Source organism: Zeugodacus cucurbitae, chromosome 2 (assembly GCF_028554725.1).
Source record: "Zeugodacus cucurbitae isolate PBARC_wt_2022May chromosome 2, idZeuCucr1.2, whole genome shotgun sequence".
NCBI lineage: Eukaryota > Metazoa > Arthropoda > Insecta > Diptera > Tephritidae > Zeugodacus > Zeugodacus cucurbitae.
The window spans coordinates 47,739,838-47,758,158 of NC_071667.1; the positions used below are offsets into that span (position 1 = coordinate 47,739,838).

The window sequence follows — 18,321 nt, forward strand, 5'->3', positions numbered from 1 at the left end:
TTTTTTCAGCCATTTCCTTATACAGGTCAAAAATGACAGAAATCGGATAATAACCACGCCCCCCTCCCATTCAAAGGATAGGTTGAAAATGACTAAAAGTGGGTTAACTCATTAAAGAAAAACGTCTAAAACACTAAATTTTACATGAGAAATGGCAGATGGAAGCTGCACTCAGATTTTTTACAAAATGGAAAATGGGCGTGGCATCGTCCACTTATGGGTCAAAAATCATATCTCAGGAACTACTCAACCGATTTCAATGAAACTTGGTTTGTACTAGTTTCCTTACATCCCAATGATATGTTATGAAAATAGGCCAAATCGCTTCACAACCACGCCTACTTCCTATATACCAGAACTTTGAAGACGATCTGAATCGTTTACATTACAATATATAAAGTAAGCACTAGTGAAGATATCGGTGCAAAACTTTGCACAAATACTACGTTTATAGTGTGGCAGCCTCATTCTAAAAATCGCCGAAATCGGACCATAGGTTTTCAAGGCCCCATATATCGAACACGAGGACCTCGGTTCTTCTAAGCTAATATTAATGTTTCCAACCTTCAATGGACTTACAATGGACAAATGGACTATATATAATAATATAATATATAAATATATAATATATGGCGAATATGTGGGTCAAATTGTGTATTTTATAATTTATAATATTAATAAAGTTAAATAAATAAATTGCGAGAGTATAAAATGTTCGGTTACACCCGAACTTAGCCCTTCCTTACTTGTTTTAAATGATTTTTTATAATTAATTAATTAAAATTAATATTTTCCATTGCAGTATGTCACTTCGAAATTTAATATTGAAATTGGGGGATAATTAGCATTTGAAAGCCTTCTATAAATATATTTAGTACAACTCATATTGAAAAATGAATCACGTTTGCAAGCGTTCGACACTGCAAATAATTATTACAAATTACAAAGGTAAAATTTTACTTAACCCATATTAAATACATTTATATAAAATATACATTCAGTATATATTGTGAAGTGTCTGGCAGTTTTTGTTTTTTACGAAAGTTCAGAACTTCCCTCCCTGTATTGATAAAAAATTGCATTTTGAGTACCGTAAATTGTGCCCAGTTGAACAAAGCTTTCATATTTGAGCTGTTACAGATTTTCATTAGTTTTTCGACAAATAAGTTCAATTTGAAGGTGACCCAACAAAAATATGAATTTGTATCCTATTAATTATTTACAATCTCTTTTCACGTCGACACTTACACAAGTTACGTTGGTACTTTTTGATACCCAAAACATGTGCGCGCATAAATTATTATTAATTATAGATTTACAACTTCTTTGTTGGTCCCCTTTATTTGTTGTTACTTGTAAAATATTCGTACTTTTAATAAACCGTATCAAATGCCTATTTAAGCCCATTTTTACATACTATACTTAACTATTTGCATATCCAATGTAAACAATCCTTTAAGATTAAGATTCAGTAGAGTGCATACCGAGCTACGATTTTTTTAAGTTTTGCAATGGTCAATTAAAAGTTATTGCCATTGACGCCATTAAAGAATTGCGCTAATTTGGTTACCTAAGTATTCATTCTCTAAATCGTAATCAATTCACGATGTAAATGTTTGATATGCTTCCCAAGTCCAAAACATGTACAATAATCTATTATCTGAGGAACCTTATCGGCTTGCAACCGAGATGCAAATTCTAAATCTATGGGTATTGGAGATAATGAATCTGAAATAAAGATCTAAAAAAATTTAATTCAGTGAAAAATTCATATTATATAAATTTCTCACTATCTCTATTATCAGGAGAGTATATTTATAACTGCCGTTATATTATCCTTTTTTCTTGATATGTACATGCACTACACAATTCGGTCCACATTGTTCTACATAAGTATATTAATTATTGAAACTAACCATAAAAGTGCAAATTTGTTATAGCTTTCAAAAATTGCTCAAATAATTTGTTTATAATTAAAGAAGAATCGCTGAAATAAATACTCATTTGTCTCTCTGTGCACATACAGTATATCTACTCGAGGACAGAAAGGTATAAGAATGAAGAAAAACATAAAACACCTGTTGCATAGTTTTTGTTTACGAAAAAGTGGGCATAAAGTAGACAAACACTTTAGTTGTAATATTGCTCTTTGCTACAAAGAGAAAGTATTGAGTAAAATGCGTACTGAAATTGAGTGTTTCATTCTGAGTAGCAACACTGAGTGTGATTTAATATGACTTCCACATCTGCTCACTAACGAAAATTATTTTCGCTCAAAAATTTTAATTGGAGCACGTGAAAATAACGAAAAAAAGAGTACTACTGTAAAGAGAATACCGGTACTGAGTAATTTTACTCTTTTACTTAGTCGTAAATCCTACTAAATATTCGTATTGAGTATAGTAACTAACATTTTATTTTAAAGAACTGAAAGTAATAAATCATTGTTGTAATTCTAAATTTTGTAATATATTGAATTGGTAGCGAAACAAGTATTTGAAACAAATACAGTGGAACTTCTCCAACTCGACTCACCATAATCCACAAAAAAACTTCGAGTTAGAGAGACTTCGAGTTATAGAATTTTCATTTTTTAAAAAGCTGTAAAATATATTATAGATTTATACTCAGTTTTAATTATTTACTTCGCATAAAGTTTTTTTTTTTAAATACGTTAAAACATGTATTCTGTAATTTTGTTTATTGCACTTTTATATTGTTTGGCCCTTGACGCCTTTTTCCCATGATTTTGTTTCATGATTTATGAAATCCATTAGAGTAATATCATATTTTTTATTCTCCTCCGTACGATACAAAGGACTCTTTTGTGTGCCTCCATAGTAAAATTTTAAATTTTGTATGATCTCCTGATCGAAAAATTCGATTTGCCAATACAATCGAATTATGGATCATCGAGTTATGGAAGTTCCACTGACAAATTGTTTACAAATGGTCATAATTTAAAATTCGGTTGCCATAACTGAACCTATAGAACATGCAGAAGTACATCGCTTAAATAAGAAGACAATTGTGAAAGATTCACTAAAATAGCTAGAGTTTATTAAAAATTTCGTTCAAAACACAAAAGCTTTCTTATTAATATTGAATGATTCAAACTAACCATTTGACTATTACTTTACTGGTATAACTATGGTATAAACAAAGTTTTTAATATGCTTAATGTTAAAGATGCTCAATTGTTTTTAAGCTGTTTGCATTGAGAGTTCGCTCATGAGAATTTTCGTTTATTAAGTAAATATCTCTCACTCAACAGAGCACTTTCATTTTCCGCTACTAACACCAGAACATTTTCATGGATTTTCTACTCTTTCGGAAGTGCCCTTTTCTACTACATTTCGCATTTAGTAGTAGATTCCGTGCGTTGACTCCTACGTCGGCAGTAGCAATATCTTCAAATACGCCACGGTGTGCCAAAGTCAGAAGCGCTTCGATGGCGACGATTCAGTATGTCGGGATATCTTTACGGTGGAATTCACCACCGTTAGTTAAAGGAATTCTCAAATGCGGTATATTGAAGCATTATATTAAAATGAAAGTGTAATAAAATCAACAGCAATGATTTGAAAAAAGTGAAAATAATGCAACTGGGCTGAATATGAGCACAAAATTATTTCAGAAAAATAAATGTGTATATTTTTAGTGGAAAACAAGTTTGTTTATCGACGCCGGGAAATGAAATTACCAATGTTGAAGAAGTGAATTGTTGTTTATAATCATTTAGTGTTTACATTTTAATGAATATATAACATGAAAAAACACAGACCAATTAACGAAATTTGAAATAACACCTATATCCTATTACCTATATTTTCGGTGAAAAATTACCCTGAGGCACTAGTTCTTCATGTTTGATATCAGGGGCCTTGAAACGTCATGGTTCGATTTTGACAATTTTTTTCACAAGTGATGTCACAGCTCAAATACAATATTTGTGTAAAGTTTTATTTCGCTATCTTATCTGTTCCTTATGTATACATTATAAAGTGGACGAATCAGAAGGATTCAAAATTGAGTTATATGGGAAGTAGGCGTAGTTGTCAATCATCGCCCATATTCCACTAGTGTCATCAGTGTGTCAAGAAAATATCATATAGCGAGTTTCATTGAAATCTGTCGAGTAGTTCCTGAGATATTGGTTTTGACCCATAAGTGGGCGACGCCACGCCCATTTTCCATTTTGTAAAAAAAAAATATCAGTACAGCTCCCTTCTGCTATTTCTTATGTAAAATTTGGTGTTTCTGACGTTTCTCATTAGTGAGTTAACCTACTTTTAGTCATTTTCAACCTAACCTTTGTATGGGAGGTGGGCGTGGCTATTATCCGATTTCTTTAATTTTTGGACTGTATAAGGAAACGGCTAAAAGAAACGACTGCAGAAAGTTTGGTTTATAAAGCTTTATTAGTTTGCGAGATATATACAAAAAACCTATTTGGGGGCGAGGTCACGCCCACTTAAAAAAAATTACATTTAAATGTGCCCTTCCCGAATGCGATCCTATGTTCCAAATTTTATTTTCATAACTTTATTTATGGCTTAGTTATAGCTCTTTATGTGTTTTTGGTTATCGCCATTTTGTGGGCGTGGCAGTAGTCCGATTCCGCCCATCTTTGAACTTAACCTTCTTATGATGCCAAGGAACACGTGTTCCAAGTTTCATTAAGATATCTCAATTTTTACTCAAGTTACAGCTTTGCACGGACGGACAGACGGACGGACGGACAGACATACATCCGGATTTGAACTTTACTCGTCACCCTGATCACTTTGGTATATATAACCTTATGTCTAACTCGTTTAGTTTTAGGACTTACAAACAACCGTTATGTGGACAAAACTATAATACTCTCTTAGCAACTTTTGTTGCAAGAGTATAAAAAAATTAAAGAATAAACAAAAATATATTAAAGAAAAAAGTAAGTTTAAATAAGTAAGGAAAGACTAAGTTTGGGTGCAACCGAACATTTTATACTCTCGCAATTTATTGCTATATTTTTATTAAGAAAACACACAATTTGACCCATATAATCGCCATAAAGATATTTCCCATATTAACCGATTTGTAAGCTATTAAGCTCATCGTATTTTTGAAAATCCTATAATTAGGTATTCTCATATATTCATATATAAGGGAAGTTATGATTTTAACCTTTTCTGGTATAGAGATACTCTATTAGAAGAAAAATATTCTCCTGAATTAAATTAAAATACCTGACAGATTTACAAAATTTTCGGTGAAAAGTTACCATGGGGAACTGAGTTCTTCATATTCGATATCCGGGGCATTGAAAAATTATAGTCCGATTCCGACAATTTTTTCACAAGTGATGCCACAGATACAGTATTTGTGTAAAGTTTTATTCCGCTATCCTCATTGGTTCCTTATGTATATATTACAAAGTGAAGGAATGAGATGGAATTAAAAAATGAGATATATGAGAAGTTGTCGTGGTTGTGAACCGATTCATTCCATTTCCCACAGGGTGTCAAGAAAATATTATATACCGAGTTTCATTGAAATCTGTCGAGTAGTTCATGAGATATGGTTTTTGACCCATAAGTGGTCGATGCAACGCCCATTTTTCATTTTGTAAAAAAATCTCAGTGCAGCTTCCTTCTGCTATTATTTCTGTGAAATTTAGTGTTTCTGACGTTTTTCGCTAGTTACTTAACCCACTTTTAGTAATTTTCAACCTAACCTTTGTATGGGAGGTGGGCGTGGTTATTATCCGATTTAAACTATTTTCGTGGTGTGTGGTGGGGTACGTAGGAGAACCGACTGCAGAAAGTTTGGTTTATATAGCTCTCTTGGTTTGCGAGATATGTAAAAATTACCGAATTGGGGCAGGGCCACGCCCACTTCCCCAAAAAAATTACATCTAAATATGCCCCGTCCTAGTGCGATCCTTTATTCTAAATTTTACTTTTATAAATTTATTTATGGCTTAGTAATGACACTTTATAGGTTTTTTGTTTTCGCCATTTTGTGGGCGTGGCAATGGTCCGATTTTGCCCATTTTCGAAAGCAACCTCCTTAGGATACCAAGGAATACGTGTTCCAATTTTCGTTAAGATATCTCAATTTTACTCAAGTTATCCGTTGCACGGACGGACGAACGGACGGACAGACAGACATCCGGATTTCAAATCTACTCGTCACCCTGATCACTTTGGTATATATGACTCTATATCTAACTCTTTTAGTTTTAGGTGTTACAAACAACCGTTATGTGAACAAAACTATAATACTCTCTTTAGCAACTTTTGTTGCGAGAGTTTAAAAACATAAAGTCCCTACATAAAATATCAATTTACTACATTTCATTCATTAAAGTGAGAAAGTAAAAATAATGAAATAAATTCGCCGCGTTGTTCGAGGTGTTAATTAGCTTGCAAGCGAAAGCTGCTTTTATGTACAGTTAGTGTGTTCATAATTTATACATAACAACATTGAGTGAGAAAAGTTCAACTTTTTATTGACGTCAAGTAACAATCTGCAATTATTCAGTATAATAAAGTGAACAAATCTGATACGTGTAACCCCTTTCTTATACCATTTGCATAATATCTGTAGAATGTTTTTTATTACCACTTCAATTCCTCTTCGTAGAAGTTTTGCCTTCTGAAGTGTTTGTTGTTTTTTCTCGCAGACTGATATTTGTGTAACGGTAATTTGAAAAGTGAGTGAATTGAAATGAAATCCTTGATATTTAAATACGTGAAAAGCTGATATAGTAAAATGTTTTGAAATAAAAATTTAGGAATTCTCATTTTTTATTTATTTAAAATGAATATCCTAAATTTATTTAAGTGTAACGTTTACAAAAAGCAGTTACTACGAGTCAGAAATATTTATTGCATTGTAGGACGCTGCTCCTATTAGTTGCAAACATTATCCCATATTAACGCCAATCTTTGTCCACTAGACGAAGAGGACAACGGGTTATAAATAAATTAATTGGAATACAGATTATATCCCTCCATTTTTTTATTATTCATACCAGACTTGAAAAATTTTACCGAAAAATCTCCATCCACGAGCATGATTTCTCATATTGGCTACAAATAAAAATTGTAAAAACCACAATAATTGCCGTTTTCGCTACTATAACAATATTCTTAAAGCAAACTACAAAAATAAATAATCAAAGATTTATGGAAATATTCACTTCTATTTAAAAAACAATTCATAATAAACGGAAAATCTGAAAAGGTGATAATCTCTGTGTGTTTGGATAATATTTAAATGAAAAATTTGTAAACTCAAAACGGCTGCACACATTCCAAATAAACGAAATATTTGTTTTACTTAATTTGAGAAGATTTTCAAACAGCTTACATAAGCACAAAAGTATTAAATACTTTATAAATAATAAGATTCAAAATAGTTAATTATGTTGACGAAGTCTTTCATATAAAATAAGCTAATAGCTTAATTTCCTGGTTAAATAAAACACGTCTAATATTTCTAAAACTAAATATTGTTTTTGGAGTATGCTAGTGTGCTAGTGGAGCTCTTTTCTCTTGACCGGAAGCCAGCTACTTTTCAATAGTACTGTTAATGTGTTTGCTGTTTATTTGTCTCCTCAGCTCTTGTATGACAATAAGAAAGACAATGCCCGATTTTAATTTTTTCTTTGCATGCACTTATTTCATACTATATATCTCTCACTTATCCGTATTAAGAGATATATATTAATTTGTTCATGAGGCGGTGGAAATATAGGGCATAAAGTATGCAATTATATCCAATATTCTTCATAATGAAACTAAGTAACTTTGAAGTATTCGAAATTGAGCCCATAGCTTAGAAGAATAGAATCCAAATATTATTTTAAATAAGAATATCTAACTAAACCATCTTAACTTCATAACCCAATAAATATATTTCCACAGTTATCATATAACCAGTAAACGAGGATTCATAAAAATAGATACTACAAATTGATTGTATTTAAAGTATTTTGTGATTTTCGACACCACCAAACCAAATATATACCAAATATATACATATATTATTCTGATAGTCACATCAAATACGAAATCATGTTCACATGCGAGTTGCCTTGCACATGCATTCAAATTTTGCTTGGATGAATTTGAATACCATCATAGCGATAAGGGAAAGTAGTACGATTTTCACCAATGTTGCCTACTTTTACTAATCGTACCTACAATATAAAAAATTCAATCTATTTTTTGGAATCTTATATCAAAATTTAATTTCCATTTGTCAGAATATCTGCGTAAAGACGTCCGCACATCTCTCGTCTGGCCGCCTATGAAATGTGTTGAAAGCATGTTTTGAATAAGTTATTATTACTTACTGCAGCACTCTCACGTTAATTCATTTCCTGTCGTATATATAATATTTTTTTTTTATTCTGGAAGTTATTTGCTTCTGGTTGTAGATGTCCACTTCCAAGAAAGTACACGATATGTAATTGCTAAAAGTTTATTGCCAGCGACTTATGTTTACAGATTACTTGTCTCACCACCTCCGTGGTTAGCCATTTTCCTAATTCCTTTTTAGCAAACTTTTGCTGAGTCCGCGTAACGTCTCCTCAGTTTTATTTTATTATTTTTTAATCACGGTATTTAAAATTATCACGTACTTGAATCTAATCTACGTAATAATTTAAAAAAAAAAAGAAAAAACCAAAAAAACAAACAAAAAAAAATTAAAAATTTGAAAAATACAAAAAAATTTAAAAAAAAATATTAAAAAATAAAAAAAAAAACAAAAAGGGATTAAATGTGTGCTACGTCCACGTCGTTAATCCTGGGTTACGCTAAATTCTGATAATAATAGTGCGTAAATCAACGATTTTTCATCATGTTCTGAGTTGGTTTTTTATTTGTGGCTCATACAAATATTGCTGTCCCAAAATTCCCTTGGGGGGTAAAAAGGTGATGAAATAAGGAACATTTTAAGATATTTTCGAAAAAAAATCGAAGGGGGCATAAGTTGTTAAAAATTCCAAAAAATTTTTTTTTCATTTTTTGCTATGAAATATTAATTTTAAAAATTTTTACGATATATAGTTTCAAAGTTTGAGAAATTCTGTACAAAAAAGTCACAAGGTGTTTTAAAATCTGTTCATTAGTTTTAAAGTTATGGCGGCTCGAAAATTTTTTTACAAAAAACTTTGGCCCCTTATAATATGGCAACCCCGCGTTACACAGACCTAAAACCATATGTTTTATTTTAGGTTTTACATGTACTATAAGATATATCATTGCCAAAGAAAATAAAGAACTTTTTTTTCAAGTGGCTTTTTTTCCAGAGAATGCCCCATATATAACATCGCTAAATGTTATATGCACCCGTAACATGTGCGTGGTTTATACGAGAGAATGAAAGAAGAGTAAATATTTGGTTTCCTTTGGAATTTTTCGTTATTTTTAGTTTCTCCTTTTTAAGCTTCATGAATTCCAGTTAATTTATTTGCGCACACATTCGGCGAATTTTTTCCGACTCTATTAATTTGGCGGCTATTGTCGGGGTGATTATTTGTCGAACCCGATGGGGTTAACTTGAGGCATACGTTTTGTAAAAAATTTTTGATTCACCTCAAACTTTTTTAATATACCAAAACATTATATTTATTGCATATACGTCATATATACGCCACAAATAATTTCGGTATTTTTAGCTTGAAACTATGATTTGTTACATTTCAAAATCACAGAATCATCAGAATTGGTTTGGTAGCCACACAGAAGTGTTCTGTGCCAGTATTCTTTGCCATTATGGTGAATTTCGGATATATTATTTAATCATTGCAAATTACAATCGCCGATGGGGTTTTCATTACTTCTAGCATATATCATGTAAACTCAAATGAATTTAAGTTTTTTATAAGGAATACTAAAAAAATTAAGACTTAAGTTTAAGCCAGTAAGAGAAGCATAATATGAATTCATCTCAATCAAATCTACATTTCTTTGTAACTAAGAGAGATAGATATTTATCTAGAGTAAAATCTTATTTATTAATATTAACGTATTCACTTTGTGGACTACGCGCAGTAATAGCGTGTGTTATCAGGCGTTATATTGATTGAGTGACATCCAAGTGAGCTTGGAAATGAATTTAATTGCCATATTAATAAGAAGTTAGCTGTAACTATCGGTGCTATTACATATAATGCTAACAATTACGACATCACATTACGTATGAGTGTGCGTGGTTTGCCAACTTACTATGACGTTCCTCAAAGTAATAAAATTAGCCGATTCTGTTGTTCTGTGTCTCCTAATGCATTGGGCTGATGAATTTAACACTAGTAGAAGAGTTTGTGGACATAACAGCAATAAATCTCATTATTTTAGAAATATGTATATTTTATGATAACGAAAATTTTTTTAATAAAATACGATTTCTAACCGCTATACTGTGATAGCTGAAATACATGCATTATTATCTTTTGTTGGTAAACTGATATGTCGCTTAATTCACACTAACTGCTCCTAAGCAACTTTAATCGCGTAGAGATGACATTACTTAAACTTTTCATTTTCAATGCCATTCAGTTTGTGGCTACTTGTTAGTCGTTTAATGTTGTGAAGGGGTGGGCTAAAAAATATTAATTGACAGGGGTCATTATTACACATGATATTTGCTCTACCGCATATGAGTTTGCTCGTGCTTTATGGAAACAGACACTCATCCTTCGGACACTTCAAAAGAGCATGAACGCTATGAGTCATCAGTAACCGATATTAGCGCTCGCGGGAGAATTTCGCAAGACAAACTTTATATCGGCTGTAGTCCTGTCGTCCATACAAACAAAAAAGTTCAATATATTTACTGCTGGCAGCTACTGGCTTTTTGGAAGAGGGAAATGTCAAAAATGGCAAGTTACTCTCACAGCTAGCAAAAGTAAAGAAACGGAAAACAAGTAAGGAAAGGCTAAGTTCGGCTGCAACTGAACATTTTATACTCTCGCAATTTATGCTATATTTTTATACTCTCGCAACAAAAGTTGCTAAGAGAGTATTATAGTTTTGTTCACATAACGGTTGTTTGTAAGACATAAAACTAAACGAGTTAGATAGGGTTATATATATCAAAATGATCAAATGTTTTCACCACTAACATACATTATATCTTAGATTATACGATATAAGATATTTCATATATTAACTGATTTATAAACTATTAAGGCCATCGTATTTTTAAAACTCCTATAATTAGGTATATGAGAGCTAGGGGAAGTTATACCAGATTTTAACCATTTCTAACTTAAATTAACTACACAAAAAATACAGAATTGCATATAAACTAACAACAATAGGACGATATACCCACATTACCAATACTTGAACAATTAAAGCCAAAATTATCTACTTATATGGACTAAGTGTATATAATTTAGAATTATAACACTATCAGTGTGGCTTAATGCAGTTGACAGCCGTATTACATGAGACTTCCTACATATAAATATATATATATTTGTCATAGGTTAGGTTAGGTTGTAAGGCTGTTTCCCGAAGGGAAACACACGTAGACTTTAAAATACAGTCCTTTGTGAAGCCTGGATCCCCCTAGATTAACAATTAGGGGTCGACAAAGCGCCCTGAACCTACTACAAATCTGCAGACATTTTTAGCCTGCTCGAAAAAGTGAAATCCAAGAAATCTCTTTCGTGATCAAAAGGCGGGACATTCCAGAAGAAAGTGATAAGACGATTCCGCCTCATCAATCTAATTCTTGATATCGCAAAGGCGGGACATTCCTGAAGAAAGTGATGAGCGCGCCACTCATACTTACGAGAGCCGCTCGTTGAACATTTACTAGCCTTTTGTGCGATAAACTTTTGTATCCAAGTAACCACAGTGTGTAAGGCGATGCCTACTGACCTAACTGGCCGGTTATACAATAGTCGAATCGAGGAAGCACCGCCTGTGTTCGTTAGTGTTTGTTATTATATGTAAAATAAGTATAATTATTAGGGTGGAGCGATTTTAATATTTTTTTTTTATTTTTGCTTCGGTATACCTGTAGAAAGTTGCTGTAGAAATTAAATTAATACAAAAAAAAATCAGTAATCCCGTGCTATGTTTAGAGGTGGCCCTATCGACATGAAGTTTTGAAAATGTATATCAAATACTCATATATTCACAAACATTTTATAAACGCTATTTGATGTTCTTAACGATGCTATGTTAGTGTAAGATAGAAATAAATGACCTTAAAACAGACATGTCACGTCCTGTCATATCATCCATCATCCATGTCATATTTGGTTTGTTCATATGAAATGGTAGCTGTTCATAAACCACGAATTAAAGCCCGATAAAGTAACAAAGGAGCCAAGAGTTATTGAAATATCTGAAAGAATAGAAATCGTAGCTGTTTAAAAATGTGTCATGTTCCCAAGGAGGAAGTAAATTTTTTACTCGATCAAAGTTCAACCAGAAAAATTGTGATAGGCGGTGTCAATATAGTTGCAACTATGAAGAATAAGAAAAAACAAGATAGAAAAGAAAAAAGTTATACGCGTAACGTAACAAGGGCACTATTTTGACAAGCCCTGTTGTTCTTGTTCTTTGGCTGATGACTTTTCATGCGATAGTTTTCTCGTACTATCTAGTCCTAACCAAAAAGACCCAGAACAAGTCAAAGGAAAATTACCATCACATCTGCAAAAAAGAGATTAAATTTACAGTCATTAGCCCTTGCGTGTATGTAAATACACTATCGCTCCACCTTAATAATTATCCGGGGTCAAGTTGTGGGGATGTGGCTTCTCCGTATCTTGTACATAGAGCTAAAACGAAATTATGTTGCGAATATCATAGCGAGATCCTTCATAATTTTTGGTTAAGTACTAGCCAAATATTGGCAAAATATAAACAAATAAAAAATATAAAATATGAGTGATAAGCTAATGACGGTACTGTGCTTTTCATGGTATTTAATAAAATTCTAAATAAAGCTTTACATATCCAAAACATTAAAGGAAATAGAAAATCTAACTATGCCAAAAGGACTTTCGATATTTCCGAAATACTTGGACAAACACTCAGAAATATGAAGGGTATTGAAGGGTAACTAAAGGCATACAACGTAATTGGCGGTCGGATATTTGGTATAAACGACAGAATGCTGCAATCTTGCACACTAATCGGAACAAAGTGAAAAGGATACAAAAATGTAAAAGACTACACAACGGGAACGAGGGCGACCAGACTAAAGAGCAAAATACAAATACAAATAATGTTAGATGTTGTTAAACACGCTGAGCAAATAAATATGGGTGAATTCTTTTGCTTTCGCCACAACAAAATCGAAGAACAAGCATTCTGTCTTACCTTTCCCTTTCAATAATTCATTTGGAAAGTCTACCTTAACTTTTTAGTAGATTTCCACTGATAAGCACCAAAAAGTTGTTTCTACTACTTAGAAACCTTTTAATAAGGCACATCAAATATAAATCTCAATTTTTTACATTCCTAAATAAGCCACAATAAATAAATCATCTTAGAAAGAGAGTGCCTTTAATGACGTAACTGCAGAATTTGCACGCAAAATACCATTCAATCAATTTCATGGCGGAATATTAATTGCCATTAAATAACAACAGTGCATTTGTTTTTACACCTTGCGTGCGAGACTGTCTGGCTAATGGTGCGCCATATGTTTGCCTAGACAATTCCACCAACATATTTGTGTTTTCGTATTTGTCTTCACATTGGCTTTCTTATACTGATATAATTAAAAGTTTGTTATTGCTGAATCATACACAAACGAAAAATTTAAAGCAAAATCACAAGAATTAAAAAAGGACAAAATTAAAAAATCTAGAACAATATTATTTGTCACTTGTGAAAGCGATTATATTCAATATTGTATTAGTCCGGGGTTTTCTATTTTGTTATAATGCTTTTCTATATTATAAAATAATTCAACATTCAATTCAAAAGATTTACATTCGTTTCACTTGATTGTCTTAGTTGAATGTATTTGGTAAACAGTCTGAGCTGAGCGATGTCACTTACATACCTCAGTCCAAAACTGGTGATTATGTTAGAACATTGAGCTGCTAATATGTCATTTCATAAAGCTTACTTAATTTAGTTTTCATAGTATATCTGATTTTTCGAAATATGTTATTACTCACGAATATCCACGGCGTATACGTAACAACAATAAATAAAGAAAAACATGCTCTCTTAATAGGTATAGAATATTTTAGACATATCAATATTTTGGCATTTTCGCAAATTAAATTAATTATTAAATTTTCAAATATTAATTAATTCATCTGTATTTCAGACATGTGGCTATAACTTTAGTAGATTTCGTATTATTGCCTATTAAAACCATGGGTGTCCACGTCGTATACATAACAATAATAAATATAAATATGTTTCTCTACACCTTGTTGTTTGCTTCATTGTTGAAATTCCAATACTGCATAATGAAGACGAGTTTCTGATTAGTGATCACGTATACTTTTATAAAACTCTGTGAAAATTCTCCAAAATCCTAAGAAAAAAGTTTACTTTAACAAATATTGTCGATTAAAAAGCTTCAAACAGTATCAACACTCATATGCGCTGTCACACATTGCTCTATTTATAGTAGATCTATCAAGCGGTTAATTGACAACGCCTATTATTAATTTCTAACAAATTCATTATTTACTTTCTCTATCTGCAGGGACGATGATATATCATTCATGTTGCCATGGTGCCGTCAGGTTCTGTGGTCTAGTATATTCGGTGGCATGGTTTAAGTGCCGACGGGCGGTAATTCAATTGTGGTTTGGGTTATTATGACGACGAAAATAATGCGAACCGTTACCAAGTATTTCATAGGTGAGTAAAGGTGGATATAAACCATTAATGCAAATAATGAATTTCACAGTGGTTTACATAATAAAATAGAAACCGATATCTGATTTTAAACTTCATATATAAATTTATGTATATTACATATGATACTTACATACATGTCATAAATATTATACTATGAATATTTAGTCGGAAATTTGCAATGCATTGATAGCATTTAGTGAATTTGTGTGTCAAGTTAATTAAGTACTTAAATACATGGTGCCTCATCAGCCCCAGGCCATGATGTAAACTATTTTTCAACCAAGTAAAAAACTTTAATAGCCAACATAAAGCCACTATCAGCCTACTTTTAACCAAACTACTACTCCGGCTTCACGTTCTCTAACCTTTCATATCGTTTCAGATACGTTGGCATTATGAAGCCGCTGGAACCGCGTATGAGTAAGCGATACAATCTGGGTATTGCCGCGTTCATTTAGATAGCCTCAATTACGATTTCATGCCTCATGCTGCTCTTCTTAACAACCGGCGAGGTTGAATTGAACGATGACACGCGAATTGTATGTTACATCGAATGGCCTGATGGTCCCACGAATCATTCGCAACAAGAATATGTGTAAGTATATGTGTGATGTGTCATGTGAAGGACTCCTTGAAACTCAATTAAATTCAACTGGCATTAAAGCAAAATCGAATTACACACCACCAAGTTTTTTTGAGTATCTTAAAATTTTAGCTTATTGATGAGGACTAATTTTTAGGATTTTTAGTTTTACGCGATTTTGCTTAAGTTCTGCTCAAGTCAAAGTGTTTATACAAAGAACCCCTACTAGACAATTATACAAATTTTCGATTTCGCAATATTAAAGGAACCTTGGGACGGGTTAAAAAATACGTTACCAACTCTTTACTGAAGTAACCAACTTGTATACACATATTTCGGGACTTTTCCACACACTTTATATGGTTGGTGAACAGCAGTGGCGAACGCAGGAAAAAAATTTGGGGGATGGTTTTAGGTAAAAAGACAATGTTTCATTATTTTAATCAGAAATTGAAGTCTAATCTTCTTTTATTTTGGGCCATAACATGTGAAATCTCTTCCTCCGTCACGTCTATATCTCTATGGATATTCAAGAGAGCCATTCCGTTCAGGCGTGCTTCTCCAGTTTTATTTCTTAAATATGTTTTAAGCCTGCGAAGTGAGGAAAACGAGTGTTCACTTGAAGCGACTGATATAGGGATTGTTGCTCCAATCTTAAAAAAACGATGCACTGTTTTGAAAATGTTTGCATCCCAACAGTTCAACGCGTCTAAAAAAATTTTGGATCTCTTTGTTTGATTTAACCAGTTCCTGAAAATATATTCAAAATTTTAGTTAGAAAATTTAATCTGAAGAAAAGATTTTTAACCTTTTCCACATTCTAAATTCAGCAACGAAATCATCGGAATCTTCTACATCAGCGGTTAAGTTAAGACACTCAAGTATTTTTTTGCAAATAGCATAATTTTTTTTAATTTAAATTTATTTCACAACAGTTTGCTCATGGAACGAAAACTGAAAGTCATAAAAAATGAGTTTTTATTTTTCCTGTATTATGATTAACAATAAATTCTAAAAAAAATAATAGAAACCTTATTGGTGACTTTTCAGTTCAGAAGTAATTTTCAAAAGAAGTCCATTTTCGACTCACAATTCCCCTCACATCTAAAAAAAATCCAGTTCAGCAGCCACAGAGTTATAAGGCAAAGTCCAGTTTATATTTTTCTGGGTTTTTAACACCCCAAAACACCCCCCTAGGTTCGCCCCTGGTGAACAGCAACAACAGATAACTCATTCTCCGTCGTTGACTGTAGTCAATGTAAAGAGTGAAAACGAATACCTAAGTGGAGCAAGTACTGACTTGCGTACAATTTTAACCCAAACACACTCTCACGAGTGCAAATATGAATGGCCAAACAGTTTTTCAAAAACACAAGCAATTATATTTTATTTTAGCTCTTTACTTAACTTTATAATACAAGACACAATCCCAAATCCCAAAGCAATAAGTCTGACGCTTATGATTAATACGAAATTTATTTGGATATAAATTGTACAAATACAAATGTGTTGGTCGTCATAAATTTTGAGAAATGTGAAGAATTTTCGCTCATTTATTTTTGCCCTTTACATTTATTTTCAGTTATAATATTGTTTTTATGATACTCACTTATATACTACCCATCATTTCGATGACAGTTACGTATTCACGAGTCGGCATTGAACTTTGGGACTCAAAGGCATTCGAAAAGTACACGCCGCGGTAAGTGGAGAATGTCCTCAGTAAGCGTAGAGTAAGTACGAATATATTGGATATCATAAATATTACTGCAACAAGCCGGCTGAAGAGTACTTGTCGTTTTAAAAGAAACCAAATTTGATCAATTTCGAAATAAAATATAGCATAATTTTTTTTAATTTAAATTTATTTCACAACAGTTTGCTCATGGAACGAAAACTGAAAGTCATAAAAAATGAGTTTTTATTTTTCCTGTATTATGATTAACAATAAACTCTAAAAAAAATAATAGAAACCTTATTGGTGACTTTTCAGTTCAGAAGTAATTTTCAAAAGAAGTCCATTTTCGACTCACAATTCCCCTCACATCTAAAAAAATCCAGTTCAGCAGCCACAGAGTTATAAGGCAAAGTCCAGTTTATATTTTTCTGGGTTTTTAACACCCCAAAACACCCCCCTAGGTTCGCCCCTGGTGAACAGCAACAACAGATAACTCATTCTCCGTCGTTGACTGTAGTCAATGTAAAGAGTGAAAACGAATACCTAAGTGGAGCAAGTACTGACTTGCGTACAATTTTAACCCAAACACGCTCTTACGAGTGCAAATATGAATGGCCAAACAGTTTTTCAAAAACACAAGCAATTATATTTTATTTTAGCTCTTTACTTAACTTTATAATACAAGACACAATCCCAAATCCCAAAGCAATAAGTCTGACGCTTATGATTAATACGAAATTTATTTGGATATAAATTGTACAAATACAAATGTGTTGGTCGTCATAAATTTTGAGAAATGTGAAGAATTTTCGCTCATTTATTTTTGCCCTTTACATTTATTTTCAGTTATAATATTGTTTTTATGATACTCACTTATATACTACCCATCATTTCGATGACAGTTACGTATTCACGAGTCGGCATTGAACTTTGGGACTCAAAGGCATTCGAAAAGTACACGCCGCGGTAAGTGGAGAATGTCCTCAGTAAGCGTAGAGTAAGTACGAATATATTGGATATCATAAATATTACTGCAACAAGCCGGCTGAAGAGTACTTGTCGTTTTAAAAGAAACCAAATTTGATCAATTTCGATTATATTATTTACAGTGAATTTTCTTTCTTATCCATAGTCTTTGTTGGAATCCGTTTAATCGCTCCGATGTCTCTAATTTCTTTAACTGGAAAGCATCACACCTTTTGTATATT

General features: G+C 32.4%; 1 protein-coding gene across 1 annotated transcript; it reads left to right on the plus strand.

Annotated features, from left to right (window-relative positions):
• Positions 1–14,724: 14,724 nt before the first annotated feature.
• LOC128922680 (tachykinin-like peptides receptor 99D) lies at positions 14,725–17,255 on the plus strand. The gene is made up of 3 exons (XM_054233978.1): positions 14,725–14,852; positions 15,235–15,447; positions 17,018–17,255. Exons 2-3 carry the CDS (start codon positions 15,338–15,340, stop codon positions 17,139–17,141), a joined length of 234 nt encoding a protein of 77 aa, XP_054089953.1. The 5' UTR covers positions 14,725–14,852; positions 15,235–15,337; the 3' UTR covers positions 17,142–17,255.
• The last annotated feature ends 1,066 nt before the right edge of the window (positions 17,256–18,321 follow it).

Bases quoted from the DNA above. Each gene is read 5' to 3' on its own strand.
- LOC128922680 (XM_054233978.1), top strand. From the start codon at position 15,338: ATGCTGCTCTTCTTAACAACCGGCGAGGTTGAATTGAACGATGACACG. The intron at 15,448-17,017 runs GTAAGTATATGT...ATTTATTTTCAG, and splicing joins CATTCGCAACAAGAATATGT to TTATAATATTGTTTTTATGA.